Source organism: Podarcis muralis, chromosome 13, assembly GCF_964188315.1.
Source record: "Podarcis muralis chromosome 13, rPodMur119.hap1.1, whole genome shotgun sequence".
NCBI lineage: Eukaryota > Metazoa > Chordata > Lepidosauria > Squamata > Lacertidae > Podarcis > Podarcis muralis.
Genome location: NC_135667.1, coordinates 28,610,102 through 28,628,784, shown reverse-complemented (window position 1 = coordinate 28,628,784; position 18,683 = coordinate 28,610,102). Strand labels below are relative to the sequence as shown.

The 18,683-nt window shown below is 47.3% G+C and overlaps 2 protein-coding genes across 2 annotated transcripts in view; both read right to left on the bottom strand.

The window, feature by feature from the left end:
* Positions 1–344: 344 nt before the first annotated feature.
* LOC114581409 (retinol dehydrogenase 8-like) lies at positions 345–11,724 on the bottom strand. Its single transcript, XM_028701506.2, has 6 exons — positions 11,154–11,724; positions 9,019–9,180; positions 6,524–6,703; positions 4,979–5,072; positions 3,276–3,459; positions 345–716 (listed from the first exon to the last, which is right to left on the bottom strand). Exons 1-6 carry the CDS (start codon positions 11,248–11,250, stop codon positions 477–479), a joined length of 957 nt encoding a protein of 318 aa, XP_028557339.2. The 5' UTR covers positions 11,251–11,724; the 3' UTR covers positions 345–476.
* A 149-nt stretch (positions 11,725–11,873) lies between these two features.
* Positions 11,874–18,683, bottom strand: part of GRB7 (growth factor receptor bound protein 7) — a 72,977-nt gene continuing 66,167 nt past the window's right edge. Inside the window, 5 exon segments of the mRNA XM_028752035.2 lie at positions 11,874–13,720; positions 14,631–14,724; positions 16,232–16,319; positions 17,603–17,663; positions 18,267–18,383. Coding sequence (XP_028607868.2) covers positions 13,574–13,720; positions 14,631–14,724; positions 16,232–16,319; positions 17,603–17,663; positions 18,267–18,383 — 507 coding nt within the window. The 3' untranslated portion in view covers positions 11,874–13,573.

Genomic DNA, 18,683 nt, shown 5'->3' with positions numbered 1-18,683 from the left:
GGATTAATTTCTCTAATCCCCCCATGTGGCTGCAAGCCACTTGTATTTAACATATTGGGCAGTTCAGCCTTTATTTGTTTTTGGGTTTTTTTGCACTGCTGCTCTTTGTCCTAAGAGGTGAGACCAGTTCACAGATTTCCAAGTGGTTTGCTATCCTGGGACTGCTCAGGGCCATGCCTTCCTGGCTGCTGCTGCTGCTCCTACTCAGCTTCTAAATGAACAGGGGCCTCTCAACCTCATCTATGGGGCAATTCAAAGGGAGAACAGGGGTTAAAGCATGCAAATAAACACAAAGCAGGGCTCCAGGGTGTGAATTACAAAAAACAAACAAGCCTAGTCAGAAGTAGTGAGAATAGAATTGAGAGTTTTAAAGTGTTTCAAATGTGCGAACAGAAAGTTTGGTAAAAAGAGAAGTGAATCTGTTTTGGGATCTTCCGTTCCCCAGTCTCTCTCTCTCCGGCCTCTGAAGGGCCTCCTCATCTGAAGCCCAACAGCCTGGCTCCTTGCCTCATTTTCTGGGCTTGCCAGCGGATCAGCCGAATGGCCTTCAGGCTGACGTGCAAGAGGGTATCGTATTTGAAGACCATCTTGTAGAACGAGTCGGTCATCAAGGCCCCGGTGGGGTCGGCGTGCTTGAGAGCCGTCATGGGCGTGTAGATGGCGTTGGTCTGGTGGCGGAAGGGCGGCTTGGCCGTGGTGATGACCTTCAGGGTGTGCTGTGGAGGGAAACACAGGACACCCATGTAAATAAATGCCAGAGGACAGCCACACAAAGGCAGAGCTGGGAAACCTGTGGCTCTGCAGATGAAGTTGCACTCCAAAGCCCATCCTCCCTCACAATGGTAACCCAACCCCCCAGCCTCACAAGGATTTAGTTTGCTCTTCTGATGCCTATTTATTGAGAGATCGCTAAATTCTGAGGTGCCAGAAAAGGCGGTGTCAGCGGCTGCCTCAGGTCCCAGCTCACAAAGGACCAACGCCAGTTGCTCTTTATAAACAAAAGTCTTTATTGTGGTACATTGTTGGTTTGACATCCGTGGCGCGCAGCGCTACGTCTGAGTCCTTAGACCGGCGAAGTCCCGTCTGAATCCGCCCCTCCTTTACACCAGCTCAAAACCCGAGCTTTGCTCCACCTCTTCCTTTCCTCCCTCTGCTCCTTACGCCTCCGGGTCCTCCTGCCCTCTGGGATCCCAACCCTCCTGGACTCTTCGGAGGCGGATTCTTCTGACTCCTCCCCCTGTCTCCGGCGGGCTTTGGGACCTGGCTCCCAATCCGGATTTTCTGCTGTCCCTCGCGCCTCTACCTTTGAACTTGGTGCGCGCACGCAGCCGCCCACTTTCCTCCTAACGGCTACACTGCTCCCTTCACTGCTTTCTCCTTCCGGGAGGCTGGACGGCCCTGCTCTCTCCTCCGCCCCTCCACTCTCTGACGGAGGCGTGGTCAGTCCTGCCTCACTCCCTCCTCCTGCAGGAGGAGGCTTTTGTTCTAATCTGTGGGATTCTCCCCCCCCCCCGCTGCGCTCTGGTGGGGAAGCTACCCCTGATTTCCAGCTGCCGCTTGGCGACTCCCCACTGGCCCCCCTTGCCCTGACCCTGGGGGCCTCCTTCTGGGAATCTTCTGATTCGCTGGAGAGACTCAGGGAATCTCCCTGGTCACTGTCACACCCTCCTGCGCTCCCCTCCGATTGTGCCCCTTCGCTCTCCATCTCCTCCTTCTCCTGTGGCTCAGTCCCTGAGCCCCTGACAGGCGGCCTCTAATTTTAGATATGTGTGGCTGCTGGTTGTCAATACTCACTCGGTTAAAGGAATCATAGGGCGGATCTACGCTCATCGTTTATAACGTTAAGGAAGGGTTAAGGAATGATTTTCATAATGCTTGTAATGTTAATACCTGAAGGAGCGTCTCCACCTCCATCGTTCAGCCCAGACACTGAGGTCCAGCTCTGAGGGCCTTCTGGCGGTTCCCTCCCTGTGAGAAGTGAGGTTACAGGGAACCAGACAGAGGGCCTTCTCGGTAGTGGTGCCTGCCCTGTGGAACGCCCTCCCACCAGATGTCAAGGAAATAAACAACTATCTAACTTTTAGAAGACATCTGAAGGCAGCCCTGTTTAGGGAAGCTTTTCATGTCTGATGTTTTATCGCTTTATCATCATCATCATCATCATCAATTCTGTTGGGAGCTCCCCAGAGTGGCTGGAGAAATCCAGCCAGATGGGTGGGGAATGAATGAATAAATATATTATTATTATTATTACTATTATTTGACACCAGAGGGAGCTGCTGATCAACCAGGAACCTGCAATAGAGAAACTCTGTTGTTAACAGGAAAAAACAAGGTAAGGAGCATTTTTTATTTGCCAGTATGCCCTATGACATTTTAGAACTATATATCTAATATCGTTGTAATAACATTAAAAAGGTCAGTGTAGATCCAGCCTTAGTGGATTAATCAATGGAACCTACTAAAACTCTTACAATTAATCAGTTGACCACATCCACTATATATTTTGGAAAGTTGTTTGTTCTGGATGTGTTCGGATACCTTAACCAAATTTTGCAAGATGGTTCCTGTGATCAAGGAGCAGGTTTCCACCCGTGCTTGGATACAACTTGAATCAAGATGGCAGACTGCACCATTCAATACTGCACTGTTGTTTTTTTGTTTCTTTGAATTCTTGAGCAACATTGGGTGAGAGACTGTTAATTTGCATCTAACCAGTTGGATGGGAGGCTGCCTGCTTTCGATGGGGTTACATTCCTTCTGAAGGAGCGGGTACGCAGTTTGGGGGTAATTTTGGATGCACTGCTGCTGCTTGAGGCTCGGGTGGCCTCAGTGGCACCCCTACCTGGACAGGGATAGCCTAACAACTACAACTCCCATCATCCCTAGCTAGCAGGACCAGTGGTCAGGAGCTATGGGAGTTGCAGTCTAACGATGTCGGGGGCCCCCAGCTTCAGAATGGTTGCTTTAGACATGTGCTTAAAGCTTTTATATTCTCACAGACTTTGCCTGTGGTTGAATCAGCCAGGTTGTCCACTCTACTGAAGATGCTGTGCTGTTTTCCCCCTATGCTTGGTTCTACAAGTGCTTTCTAATCCTAAAATGTGCAGCGATCTGGAATTTTGTGTGTTGAGCAGCATAGGAATTCCTGCAAATGATGATGATGATGATGATAATAATAATAATAACAACAACAACAACAACAACAACAACAACAACAACAACAACAACGGCAGCCCTTGTCACACATAAAGAAGAGCTTAGTTTTTTTTCACCTCAGCTACATCTTCAGGGGTCTGGCCCAAGCTGGAAAAGACGGCCTTGGAATTTTTCAGGTAGACATTGGTGAATATTTCTGCCGTCTCAGGATCCGTCTGGGAGTAGTCAGCTTTCTCTGCGTCTTCATAGACCTTCATCTCAAACTCGGTCACGACTGGGCCAGGCTCTATCAAACTGACACTACAAGCCAAGCACACAAGGTTCACCCTTAAGCCAGGCGTTCTTTTCTGGTGCCTGTGGGGTCCTCCCTCCATTTCGTCTGTGAGGAAGGGAGCCACCATGTTCCAGAGGCACAGAAGAGGCCAAGTCAGGTTATGAGCAATTGTTGGAGGGAGTGGAAGTGGCAGTGAGAAACGGCTGCGCTCGATCCCACTAAGTCATACGCAGAGTAAGCCCATTCAGATCAATACAGATGACTAACCTCAGTCACCCTGTCTATTCTGGGTATGACTGTAGCGAACCATGACTGAAAAAGCGGCTAATTTGGAAGCTATATTGGGGGGGGGGGGAGAACGCCAACCCTAAATATACACTGTTCAAAATCCTTTATTTACGCAGCCCCCCCCCCCACATGCCTTAGCTCCCATTTGTGATTCTTAAAAAAGCTGGCTGGATTCAACATAGCCTGCTAGGAGAAGAGAAGAGAAGAGAAGAGAGGAGAAGAGAAGAGAGAGAAGAGAAGAGAAGAGAAGAGAAGAGAAGAGAAGAGAAGAGAAGAGAAGAGAAGAGAAGAGAAGAGAAGAGAAGAGAAGAGAGTCCAAAGGGAACCCCCGCAGAATTATTAGAATTACAATTTCATGAGGGGAATAGGGATCTCCTAACAATTCTCAGCACACTTAATAACCTACAGTTCCCAGAATTCTTTGCGGGTGGGAAGCCATGAATGCTTAAAGTGGTATAGTACTGCTTTAAATGTGTAGTGGGGGACGCGGGTGGCGCTGTGGGTAAAAGCCTCAGCGCCTAGGGCTTGCCGATCGAAAGGTCGGCGGTTCGAATCCCCGCGGTGGGGTGCGCTCCCGCTGCTCGGTCCCAGCGCCTGCCAACCTAGCAGTTCGAAAGCACCCCTGGGTGCAAGTAGATTAAATAGGGATCACTCTGGCGGGAAGGTAAACGGCGTTTCCGTGTGCTGCGCTGGCTTGCCAGATGCAGCTTTGTGACCCGGAAGTGTCTCCGGACAGCGCTGGCCCCTGGCCTCTTAAGTGAGATGGGCGCACAACCCTAGAGTCTGTCAAGACTGGCCCATACGGGCAGGGGTACCTTTACCTTTACCTAAATGTGTAGTGAGGTTGTCACCCCGCTTTGAGACAAATGAGCACTAAATCAACTTGAATTCTCCCTGTTTCCCCACTTACCCCTCCTGAAGAGCTCAGCTACTCAAAGGGAGATGCTAACTCTGATCTGATCAGAGTGAATTTCATCTAACCACCAGCTGTTTTATCCTGTGAATAGCACCACTATTACCCATTATTTAAAGTGACCACTTTTTTCCCCCTGCCAGAAATTCATGAAGTGAAGCTCTTCCGTTCACTAGACTCTTTCAACCGGAAAAAGGCTACCCCTGTTGAACTCCTTCCACTTTTGCAGCTTTCAAAACCGAAGGAGACTTGCCAGAAATGCAAAAGAAGGCAACCCTAACTGTATAGGCATGGCAGGGGAGGAGAAGGGGTCTAAAAGCATCACTTGCCAATTAGCCACTCACAAGATATTGAACTTGAGCGCCTGGATGATGAGGCTTTCGCAGAAGCCCTCAATGGCAAATTTGGAAGCTGTGTAGATGTCATTGAACACGATGCCTGAAAAAGAAGAGATTAGCAAGAGCTTGGACACAGACAAATCCTGCAGGTAGACCATTCTGATGGCCAAGTCAAACAAAACTAATTATGTCCTCGTTTATTCAGGCATCAAATTTATTGTATGAGCCACTGGCTTTGACAACTTTCAGGCAACATTTCAATATAAAATGCCAGTTACACAAGTTACAATGGAGGCGTGTGTGTACATACACACACACATATACAGAGAGAGGGGGCATGCGTACTATACAGAGTACAGTGGTACCTCAGGTTACAGACGCTTCAGGTTACAGACTCCGCTAACCCAGAAATAGTACCTTGGGTTAAGAACTTTACCTCAGAATGAGAACAGAAATCGCACGGCGTCAGCGGGAGGCCCCATTAGCTAAAGTGGTACGTCAGGTTAAGAACAGTTTCAGGTTAAGAATGGACCTCTGGAACGAATTACCGGTAAGTTCTTAACCCGAGGTACCACTGTACTATAAAATCTTAACTTAAACAAACAAACAAACAAGACCTGTTATCTGCTTAGAAGTCCCCTACACCAGCCACCCTGATCCTTTTTTGCTACTTTCACAGGGAGTTTCTGTGCAGCTAAAGTGTTTGGCACTCCAGACAGCAAGTGAATAAGCCATATTTTGAAGGTTTCTCTCTCTCTCTCTCTCTCTCTCTCTCTCTCTCTCTCTCTCTCTCTCACACACACACACACACACACACACACACACACACACCCTCCCTGCAAGTGAAAACTGGCATGGCAAAATGGGCTGGGATAAAAAATTTCCGTTTCCACATATATGCTAGCTGTTTACTTGCAGGGGTTTTTTTTGAGTCTGTCCTTCTGCCCCCTTGGGATTTACCCACCTCATTCTGCTGCACATGTGCAAACAAAGCCTTAGCTTGCTAAGAAAAATATCTAGATTAGGCTTCCTCAACCTCGGCCCTCCAGATGTTTTTGGCCTACAACTCCCATTATCCCTAGCTAGCAGAACCAGTGGTCAGGGATGATAGGAATGGTCTCAAAACATCTGGAGGGCCGAGTTTGAGGAAGCCTGATCTAGACGATTTATTAAGAGGCTAGGTCTGTCAGTGGCTATTGATCCTAATATTTAATGAGAGGGCAGCATATAAACAGCTTACTTATAAATAAGTAAGTAAGGCATTGAGGTTAAGTCACAGAAAGCAGGTGACATGGAAGACTTAGAGGAAGATGCACCAGTCAGGAATTTGGCAAAAAAACGTTATTGTCTCTCTTCATAGGAAGAAAACAGACACAGGGAAAACTCCTGACTTCACCCAGATGCAAATCAGCCTGGTGCCACCTAGTGGGCTAAGCTGCATAATGCACTATCCACACAGAAAGGAAATTGCTTCTTAAAATCTGGGCTTGCGAACAAGGCTGAAAAAAGCTTGTGTGAATGAAGACCTAGCCAAAAAAACAACAGCCTTACCTTGCAAACCCATGACACTGCTGATGACCACAATGTGGCCGCTCCGCCTTTTCTTCATGTCAGGGAGGACCTCCTTAATCATCCTCACCACACCAAAGAAGTTGGTCTCCATGATGGCCTTCATCTCTTCGATGGTCTGGCACTCGATGGGACCAATAAGACCTACGCCAGCGTTGTTGACTGCAACAGGCAGACAAAAGATCTTATTGTGAGACCCACCCTTGGTGTTCAGTGAGAGGAAGGGAACAGTGGAAACAGACTGGGGCTGAGGGAGTTGGAGTCCAGCAACATTTGAAGGGCTGCAGTTTCCCCATTCCCACTCTAGCCCAATGGTAGAGCCAATGCTACCCCATTCCAGCCCCTTCCCATGTTCTCAGACACTAGGGGAAACTGCTTCACACTGACGACTAAATGATTGCCACATTAAACTACGAGTGTGTAACTGTAGAGATGCAGACAGGTAATCCAGTTGGCGTTTCACAATATATTAGAAGAGAAGAAGAAGAGTTTGGATTTGATATCCCACTTTATCACTACCCTAAGGAGTCTCAAAGCAGCTAACAATCTCCTTTCCCTTCCTCCCCCACAACAAACACTCTGTGAGGTGAGTGGGGCTGAGAGACTTCAGAGAAGTGTGACTGGCCCAAGGTCACCCAGCAGCTGCATGTGGAGGAGCGGAGACGCGAACCTGGTTCACCAGATTCTGAATCTACTGCTCTTAACCACTACACCACACTGGCTCACATTAGGCCAGAGCTGTGTGTTTGTTGTCAGCTGCATGTCTGGGAATGGCCACCCAAGACATTTTGTTGCCTGAGGCAATCAGAAAGTGGTGCTGCTCCCCTCCGCCTCCCCAAGTCACTGTGCAGAATACCTAAAACTGCTCAAGTTATTTTTGGACAGCTGAGGTGGAAAATCCCATCAGGGCCATGCAAGTAATTTACCATGCTAGTAAAAATGTAACAGCTAACCATTTACTGGCCTTTTATGATACCTAAATTCAGTTGCCTCTCTCTACCTAATGGTGTGGACACACTTTTCTGGGAAATTTCGTTGCTTTTCCACCAAAGAAACACAATGGGAGCAGGGCAGCTTCAGGGGGGCAGGGGAACGGTTAACCCTTTCTTCACCCACACTCTTTCCCACCAGACAAGATTCCAGAGCTGCCTTTCCATTTCTGGAATGCCAGGGTTTTATTTGGGGTGAGGTGGGGAGCAGCAGTAGCAAAGATGACATTGCATCTGGTAAAATGAGCATTCTGCTGGGGGTTGTTTGACCTGCGGTCGTCCAGTCACGAGAGTCACTCCTTGATTCTTCAGTCTCAAGCGATAACTGTGTACATGCACACCACCTCACTGCAATTTTTTAAGCAGCTACCGTGTCGTTTCTGAATGTCTGTTTCCACCCACAGAGAGTGAGCATTATTGGGTAGACTCCTTCCCTCAACACTACCCTGCACAACTGCGATCTTTTGCTAAGGATCTAAGCAACCCTTGGCTTGAGTGTTGTGCTAGTAAGTTCCTAATCCAATCCGGAAGGCTTTAGATTGGCACAGCACGATATGGAACTAAGGAGCGTAGGCAAAATGGTCACACTGGACCCCATTGTTCCATCATTTTTCAGAGGACAACCCCTCCTACACTACTCTATTTATCCTTACCGCCATCCATCAATGGTTAACATTCTTGACCTACATAGATCACAATAATCTGACATGCAATGTCTTCTTCTTTTTCTTTAATCACAGTCCCAGACTTGTGAGAGGCTCTACTAGGAACCACTCTGGAATCTTGTGGATCTCTCAGGGCCCCCAGAAATGAATTGAGTCCCCATGGCTTAAAAAAATTGGGTCTAGTAGACCCAAATTGAGTCGCCCAATTTGAGTCTCACAAAAAATTGACTAATGTTTTGCTGTATTTCAACAATCTCAAAGTTTGAGAGTCAGTAGCACAAATGATGTCAGTGTGGAGTGTTGCGGTAAGTTGGCTGTTCTGCTGTGGCTAATGTATTCTCCACCACCACCACCACTTTTTAAAAAGTGGTCAAAATCCTAGAGGAATAAAAATGAGTTCATAAGCGGATACCAAAAAATGCAAACTCATGGAGAATTCGTGGTGATGTATCGTGGAACAAACCCATTGAAGAAGATAACAGTGGTTACCCAGACTTTGTTACTGATTGTGAAGGGGCCCCATAACCGTTCAAGCTTTGGGGCCCCAAAAATGTAGGTTCACCACTGGTGTGTGTGGGAATTAGCATACATGTGCACAATGTAAACATCTAGGGAAGTCCTAAGCAAGTCCTTCCATCCCCATCATCCTACTGCTGTTGCTGCTACCTCACCCCAAGTATTCCTTCTGGGTTAAAAAGAAAGGAAAAAGAGAGAGCCCACACTTATTTTTGGTGGAGGGGGGTTCTGATTCACTGCACACCTCCTTCTAACACAATCCTTACTCCGGGCGACAGATAATGCAGCAAACCTTTTGGATACTCACTGAGGATGTCAATATGCCGTTGGGGGATGCTGTTGACGCAGCTGCGGATGGATTTCTCGTCGCAGACATCCAGCTGTTTGATCTCCAGCGTCTTGTTGAGAGCAGCCCCTGCAGTGGTTTCCAGCTTCTCCTTCTTGGCCACATTCCTCATTGTGGCAATCACTGGAACACAGGAGCTTTCGTCACTCAGTCCCAAACCATCCTCGGTTCCACTCCAACTTTGAGACCAAAGCTTTTACATTCCACCTTGCCCAAATTGTCAAACCCTCATAGCCGGGGCTATAAAGGACATTTTTTTAATTTCCAAAGTACCCAACCTAAGTTGCCAACTTTTAAACTGGCTGCAGGAGCTGTGCTCTAGTTATCTCCCGCTTGGACTACTGCAATGCGCTCTACATGGGGCTACCTTGGAAGGTGACCCGGAAACTGCAATTAATCCAGAATGCGGCAGCTAGATTGGTGACTGGGAGTGGCCGCTGGGACCACATAACACCGGTCCTGAGAGATCTGCATTGGCTCCCAGTACGTTTCTGTGCACAATTCATAGTGTTGGTGCTGGCCTTTAAAGCGCTAAACGGCCTCGGTCCTGTATACCTGAAGGAGCGTCTCCACCCCCATTGTTCAGCCCGGACACTGAGATCCAGTGCCGAGGGCCTTTTGGCGGTTCCCTCATTGCGAGAAGTAAAGTTACAGGGTACCAGACAGAGGGCCTTCTCGGTAGTGGCGCCCGCCCTGTGGAATGCCCTCCCTTTAGATGTCAATGAAATAAGCAGCTATCTTATCTTTAAAAGACATCATCTGAAGACAGCCCTGTTTAGGGAAGTTTTTAATGCTGTATTGTTTTTAACACTCGATTGGGAGCCACCCAGAGTGGCTCGGGAAACTCAGCCAGATGGGCAGGGTATAAATAATAAATTATTATTATTATTATTATTATTATTATTATTATTATTATTATTATTATTATCAACAACAGTGTGGCCTAAAGCCTTCAGCTGATGGATAATGTTTATTTCTATGTTATGATATAGTTCACCTGCTAATTTTAGTGTATCGTGCTGCTGTTAAGGGCACAATGGCAGACTTGTCCCCTCCCCCCCCTTTCCTGGTGTTCAAATTGGCAACCCTAAACCACAGTTCCAAATTTCAATCCTGGGAGTGCAGGTTTTCAAAATGGCTGAACAGGAAAACACCAGAGGTTCGGTGTGTGTTTTTTTTAGATGTAGTTTAAGTCTGAGTTTCCAATTAAAACTGGAGCTAGAGAATAGAAGGCAGTAGACAAAATCGACAGATTTTAATTCTTTAGCAGCTGTAAGGTGATGCATCACCAGAATCAAATTTAAAAGCTACTACAATACAATCAGCAGCTAATTAAAAAGCTCGCAGCCAGACTACTAACGATCCCTGCATTTGTTTGATAACACACTCATTCTAGGAAACACTCAAAACCAGAGTTGGAAGCTCAGCACTGTGCAGTCAGAATAATAATAATAATAATAATAATAATAATAATAATAATAATAATTTATTTATACCCAACCCATCTGGCTGGGTTTCCCCAGCCACTCTGGGCAGCTCCCAACAGAATATTAAAAACACGATAAAACATCAAACATTAAAAACTTCCCTAAACAGGATGTTAAGAGATGGTCCTGTCTCAAGGGTACAGGGCATGTTACTAGCTTCAGGTAACTATTTCTTATATCCATGGCAAGTTCAATGGATCAACATGCTGGAAACTATGGGTATAAACAATTAAACAGAATTATGCATTTAATTTGGAATTTACCTTTTCGCTCCATTTTAAATTGTCGTTTTGGTGTTGCATTATTTGCTTTCAAATTGCATAATTGTTTTGTTCTTGCCCGCCCTGGGACGTCATGGTGAAGGGAGGGTAAGAAGCTGAAGATAAGATAGGTGCCCTGAATACCCTGATCCAGGCTAGCAAAGATCTCTACACCACCACCATCCATGCTAAATACTGGAGACTTAGAAGTGATTCCAACAGGAAAGAATCGGAAAAGCAAACAACCTGATCATGTCATTATGTGTAGCTGCATCAGATTAAAAGGAAGCTAGGCAGAGAGGAAAAAATACAATTTAATTATCACAAAACACTGTTTAAAGAAGCTCACCTTTGAACCTCCTCTGCTTGTCCTGTGCTAGTTTCACAGCCAATGCCAGCCCAATCCCAGATGAGCATCCTGTTATCAATACAACTTTGGGAGCCATGGTGGCTTGTGCTAAGGAGGCAGATGTAGCCTCCAGAGACCAGGCAGTGGCTTCTCTGACTCCTATAGAGAAGGCTGTGGGCTTCTGGCAGCACTGCGATTTGCCCTCACATCTTCCCCAGTGGGTCCCTCTTCAAGGATCTTAAAAAAGGCCAGCTAATTGGCCAACTCCCAAGGCCTTAATCTCCTGGCCATTGCTAAATCCCAAATGGATTTGCATGGCAAATCCTGCCTAATCACTTCCAGGCCCGACCACTCGTGATGCACAAACAAAACCACGAGACTTGGCACACAGTATGCGAACAGGTAAATGACATTACCCAGAGTGCCTTGCGAGAAGCATCTCCCAGCATGCTTTGCTTTTAGGATCCCCATACCGAAATTTCAAGTGTAACCAATGCCATGGTGCTGGGCTGGAGGAAATCAACAGTGACACTCCTTTCTGACGCTGGTTTTTTTTTTTTTTTAATGTGATGGTATCTGGGTGATTCAGTATCTAGAGAGGCCCAAAGAGTAGCGCTGAGAGGTGAAACTGATATATCAGTAACGAAAACGGAGGAAGCCCGGCGTTGGCTTCACACTCATTCCTGCCACAAGGGCTGTTAAGGATAGGGAAACAAAAAGTTATCAAACATAAACTTTTATTTATGAGTAAGAAGTTTTGTGTGTCTTAGATAAATAAAGAGATAAAATAATCTGTTGATTCTTTACAGGGTGATCTCTGCTATTCATTTAATTGGCTGTTCTTAGCTTGTTCTTTTCTCACAACTGATCTTGTGTACAAAATCAAAGCAAATGTATGAAAAAAAATACAATTTATTATCATCACTTATATATATATACACAACTCATCACAGTAGATACTGGCCTTATAGATTTGCACGACATTAGTGGCAGAGCCTTCCTGCTTCTCCTCCTCCCCATCCCAGGGTGTTTTTAAAAAACCCTTTCTTGTAAGGGGAGAAAACCAATTATTCCTACCTCGATTCCTTGCCTGTGATGCTTAGATGCAATAGCACAAGCCAACTCACGACAAAACCCAGCAGCTTGAGAGGATGAGAGCCGGGGATTACAGCACAGTGGTATTGGCCATATTGCACCAAATATCCAATAAGAATGCTGGTGGGGTGTGTGTGTGTCTGTGTGGCGAGATCTTTGGGTTTAAATGTATTCAGAATGGGGTGTCCGGAGAGAGTGCTGAAAGGAATATCCCTGTGTGTTTGAGTGGGGGGAGCAGCTAGGACTAGAACCAAGCAACTACAAATCTGTGTTCCTCTGCTTTTCTGTGCGGAAAGACACTTGGGACTGCAGACTGAAGAGATCCCTGGGAAAGGATAGCCTCCAGGGCGATGCCAATAACCCACCCACCCATCCTGTGTGCCTCTTCTAATCTGGTAGAGCTATAAAAAGTTCCAGTGCAGGCTTGGTTTTTGCCTGGACAACAGCTGGAGGGGGGGGGACAGCTCAGTTGGTAGCACATAAAACTCTAATCTCAGGGTCTTTTTCCTTTTCATCTTCAGCTACTGTCGCCGGATTCCCTCCTGACTCTCCACCAGCCTTCTGCCCATGGGCCCCGCATCCCAAGAGGAGACTGCCGCTTTAAATAAGCTGCGATGCCAAGCACCAGAGAAAAAGAAGAGAAAATTTTCCTAACAAAGGTGTGGGAGCTCCCAGAAAATCTAGTGCTGAAGGCAGGCAAACCTCTGTCGCTGTTGTTAAAAGAGAGCTGGAAGTTAGCGTGCAAGAGGCATCGCTTCCCGTGGCGTGTGCATCCAATATTTCTTTTGTCCCCTGCTGTTGCCTCCGGTCAAACAGGTTTTCGAAGCGATGCAAAACCCACAACAAACCTGAAAGGCAACTCCCAGAAAAGGAGAACACATTAGGAGGCAGGAGGACTGAAATAGCAGCAAAATCTCTTGCGTGCAGTACCAAAACAAGCCCTGGATCAGAGATGTACACAAAGCCCCGTAGTGGAGCGGGACACTCAGCGGTCAGGCGGACACCCGTTCCCTTTCATGGCAGAAGCCGCCCTCCAACAGAGCCGTGTTCTCTTAAGAAGTGAAGTGCAATTGCTGCGACCTCGAATCCATCCTTGAGTCTGCTCAAAATCCGGAGGCTTTCAATGACGGTGTGGTGGTGGAATGGGAAGGTTCGAATCGGGTCGCTTGCAGCAGCTGAAGTTTATTAAGGAGCAATTCAAAGTTCGGAGTCGATCCCGGTGTACAGAGTTCAAAAAAAGACCTGCTCCCCAGACCCCCTCTCCCTGTCACCGGCTGTGGCCAATCTGTGGGGCACAGGGAAAGGCCGCTTGGGAAGACAGCCTATCATAAGGCGACGCTTGTGCAGTAGTGCTTCAGCTTGCAAGGCAAGATGCCGCGGTTGATCTGGTGGAATTCCACCAGCTGGATCAAGTCAGCAAAGCGAGTCTGGCCGTCGTCCATGGTGTAGTAGAGGTGTCCGTCTTCCTCGCTCTGAAACCCATAAAAGACAGTGAGCCGCTGGCAAGAGGGGAAGGCGCAGAAGAGAATAAAGCAGAGTTTGTCAACCTGGTCCCTACCGCCCAGTAGTGGGCTTTTCAGGATTCTAGGTGGTCGGTAGGGGGTTCTATGGAACAAGCTGAATCCTCCTTCCACTGAGCACTGGTGGGCAGTAAGGAAATTTTGCCATCAAGAAAGATGCATTAATGAGCGGTAGGTATAAAAAGGTTGACTACCCCTGGAGTAAAGCAAGCCTGCAGTGGAGTCCGGGCCCAGTTTTTGGAAGCACACAACGTAGTAGTAACTGTGCTGCAAGCCAGGGCCATGTTCCACCCCCCACCCCCCGCTCTCCACAACTAGTATTAGGGTCCAGGCTGGCTTGGAAAACAAAAGTGCTGGAAAAGGTGCAGGTCTCCAAAGGATTCCTGACTGGGTGACTGTTCAGTTCTCCCACTGCTGGCAGGAAGGGGTACTGCCGAGATGTCTTTCCTGCCTCATACTATGCTGAACAAAATAAAAAAATTCCTTTCAGTAGCACCTTAGAAACCAACTAAGCTTTTGTGTGCATGCAGAAGTGTTTTGTTTCGACTACGGCAGACCAACACGGCTACCTACCTGTAATTTATACCAGGCTGGTTTGCTTAATTATGTTCATTCTTTTGAAGCCTGTCTGGTAACCACGTTCCCTCAAACTCAAGACATCTCTATCTCTTTCTCACTCTCTCTTGTGCACACTTAATTCCCCCCAGCTTCTAAGTCTGTTTCCCTGCTCATGCAAAGCGGACTGCCTGCAGGTGCAAGGAGCTCGTGCATATCTTAGTTTATTTCCTAAGCCAGGATTTGACTGTCCAAATGCAGCTGTTGTAAAGGCAAGCTTTGTACATTCTTTAATGTGACCACTTACCGGAAGGATAAGATAGTGCTTCACCTTCTGCAGGTGGCAGAGGGACAAGACAAAACCTTTGGGGTTCCGCTGACTCTCCCGCAGCAGGAAGACCCTGCAATCGACAAGACAATAGGAAGGCTGTTAAAGGCACATTGCGCCTCTTCCTCCGCCCATAAGGGGAAGCAGTGCCCAACCCCGTGGTCCTCTCGCACTATCATCTTCATGGCTCCATGCTCATGACTATCACACCACTAACACTCAGTTCTGGTCCCCACCTCCTGAAAAAAAATGATTTCAGGCTTGCATGAGTCATATGGAGCTATTGCTGTCAAGATATCTCTTGCTGAGCGCATGATCTGGATTGCATGGGTTGCTTGAGGGTAGGAAGGGGTAATTATGGTGGTGGGCAAATGGCTCTCTTTCCGGGAAGCTGACCTTCAAGTCTCTAAGGCTGCAGGTATATTTGCACCTACCTGGGAGTAAACACAGTTAGTATTACTCAGTGCTTAATGTGGGGGTGAGTGGGGAGGAAGGAAGGGAGATGGTTTCATTTCAAATTAAGCCCAACTCTTTAGCCTGTGGCTCATTCGCCATTTTTATAACCATGCAAACCTCGTGGCGCTCCAAACGTTGTTGGACTACAACTCACATCATCGCCAACCATCAGCCATTCTGGCTGGGATAGATGGGAGTTCAACAGCATTTGGGAGGGTCGCAGGTTCTCTACCCCTAATGTGATCTATTTGCCAGTTAAGCCTAACTTTGTAGATTATAGTCCGTTATAAACCATAACCAAGAAAAGAGAATTACTACATGAAGTCAAAATCATGAACGACTGTACAGTCGTACCTTGGATCCCAAACACCTTGCGACTCGAAGGTTTTGGCTCCCAAACGCCGCACACCCGGAAGTGAGTGTTCCGGTTTGCGAACGTTCTTTGGAACCTGAACATCCAATGCGGGTTCTGTGGCTTCTGATTGGCTGCAGGAGCTTCCTGCAGCCAATCGGAAGCCGCACCTTGGTTTCCAAACGTTTTCGAAGTTGAACAGATTTCCAGAACAGATTCCGTTCGACTTCCGAGGTATGACTGCAATTCATTCAAGAACTGGAAGAGGCAGCAGGCATAGATAGATAGATAGATAGATAGGCAGGTGGGCAGTTAGAAAGACGGTTTCCTCTTCCCCTAAGGTGCAAGGTCGCATCTCCAAGGCTGGTTTGGGAAGTGGTGTGAACACAAGGTTAGCCACAACCCACAGCTATCCTGTTGTTTCCTACAAAATACTCCATATTGGTGCATTTTCACCAAAGCCGCTCTTAATCCGCATTGAGAAGAAGAATGGCCAACTGCGTTTCAAGCTGGCAAAGTGCTCACAGCCTAAGCCTGGCAGAGGCTCTGCTGGGATGGGCTTCAGTTGTTTGAGAAAGAAGATCCTGTCTTTGCAACTGCCTGCCTCTCCCAGCTCTAGCCTGGGTCAAATGGCTTTTAGCAATATTGATGTAATCCTGTTCTGTACAATAACCCTGGGATGGGAAGGGTTGGCACTATGTGCAAGTATGCATGCATATAGGATTGTGTTGCACAAGCGTTGTGCGCTGGAGAGACGTAGCAAGCAGCCTACCCGTCCACCAGTCCCTGCTGAACGATAAGGCGCTGGGTGTCTTCTCTAGAAATGTGTCCGTGGAACCACGGCTGGGTTCTGTGGATGGCTGTGGGAGGAATGGAAAGAGCTTTCAGAAAATCAGCCTTGATCAGAGTGTTAAGAATGTATTTGTTGCAATTATAACCCCTAGTCACTGCAATGAGGGTTGCTGGGGTTCAAGATAACTGGAAAACCCATCCCTTCGTCCTAGACATGTGGGGCTGACCAGGATTATTTGGCACTGGCAGTGTTAAGTTGTGGGCGAACATATCAGACGACACAGCGATTCTTCCAAAGCAGCTCTTTATTTGTAAGCTGGAACGGAACTGAGCTGAGGAGCTCAGTCAGCCTGCTTATATAGAGCTCCAGAACAATGTAACTGTTGCCATTTTCTAAAACTATCCAATCACTGAATGTCACTTTTCGATCCTTCATTTGCATAACTATCTACAGTATCCCCCTGCTGGCCCAGGGTGAGAACTTCAGTACATAACAGGCAGATAGAGCAAGGCAGCATTTACATCCTCGGCAGCCTTGTGTACCCCTTCCTATCACTTCATATGAGCCAACATTGGGTCAAGCTCCATGGCTATGCTGTAGCTCAGATGCAACCATATAAATCTGCACATGCACAGAGACACACTCATCCAGCCTGCTCCTTCACATGTTCAACGTTTCATGCAATGGAATTTATAGATGGTGGCACAGCCAGATGTGAGCTGTAGCCTGGCTTCAGATGAGCCCCACAGAGCTTGGCCCCTTTATGGGAAATGCTAAATTAGGCATTTTTTTTTTTTTAAAAAGCCTGTCACTGAATTACAATCCTCTCTAAAGCTGTGCGCAAGAAATTCAATTAAAATTAAAATAAAGATCAGTTATAAAAATCAGAAATCAGCTAAAATGCCTGCTGGGATTTAGGGCAGAATTGTTGAATTGGAAGGGACCATGAGGGTAGTCCAACACTCTGCAATGCCAAAATCTTTGTGCCCAACGTCGAATCCACGACTCTGAGACCAAGAGTCTCGGGCTCCACAGACTGAGCTATCCTTGCCCCTCCATGAACCTCTGCTATAACCATTCACTGGCTGTTATACTACATTTTCAAATGAAGAAGAGGTTGTGTTTTACGCCAGTGATCTGCGACAAGGTGAGAGGCCCGCAGCTCAGTGTCAGAGCACGCAGGAGGTGCCAGCTTCAATCCTTGGCATTTCCAGGTAGGATTGGGAGAGATGGCCTATCTGGGGAATTGCCGCCAGTCAGTTATAGGTGATACTGTGCTGCTTGGAGCTGAAGGCAGCAGCTCCAAGTGGTTGGAGCACAAGGCAGTGCCCAGGGTCCCTCGGTACTCACCAGCACTGAACGAGGAGCTCTGGAACGGGGTCGGCAGGCTGTATCGGTGCGTCGTCTTCTTCTGAAGCGTGGTGGGAAAAACAGTGGAGGTTGCTTGAGGTATGTTAAGCTTACCATGTTAATTATCATTTCCCTGTTCCATATAGGAGTGCCCCCCCCCAATAGCAATACGTTTATGTTAAATTCTGAATTTGGACGGGTGGTCATGCCAGCAATCTGCTGAGGCACAAAGAACAAAGAGTACTGGTGCTGACCTTTAAAGCCCTAAATGGCCTCGGTCCAGTATACCTGAAGGAGTGTCTCCACCCCCATCATTCTGCCCGGACACTGAGGTCCAGCGCCGAGGGCCTTCTGGCGGTTCCCTCGCTTCAAGAAGCCAAGTTACAGGGAACCAGGCAGAGGGCCTTCTCGGTAGTGGCACCCGCCCTGTGGAACGCCCTCCCACCAGATGTCAAAGTGATAAACAACTACCAGACTTTTAGAAGACATCTGAAGGCAGCCCTGTTTAGGCTCTCCACATGGGTGGAGCTCAAACTGTGGAGTTTAAGAGACAGCCCCATGTAATACCTGCTTCAATAAAGATGCCCAGCGTAGTGATCCCCGTTCCCCAACTGACCGCCAGGCTCCCTGTGATCTCTAAGCAGGAACTAAACAGCAGACTCACCCTCCAGGCCTGAGCCTCCTCCAACGCGACCGACAGGACCTCGTTGGGATTCTCAATCACCCGGCCCGTACAACCCGAGAAGTCCATGGCCACCAAGGTGTTATCTGACACGCTCCGCTATGGGATTGTTTTTTAGAAAGGGTTCAGCAACAGAGCTCTACAATATGGCAGCATGCAAATTGCAATTCAGTTTCTAAAATGATGTGCTTAATCAAGTCTTGATGAATATCTCCGGGCCAGGTAATGACAGAATCAAAAACACATATACAAGAGCCGGTGAAAAGCAAATTAATAATACCTGAAATAGAAGAACATAACCTGCCAATTAAAATAAATAAATCCTTCTATTTCCAGTGGGGGAGGGGGAAAGCTTGCAATCCTGGGGAGTCTCCAATGGGAGAGTATTCCAGATTTAGT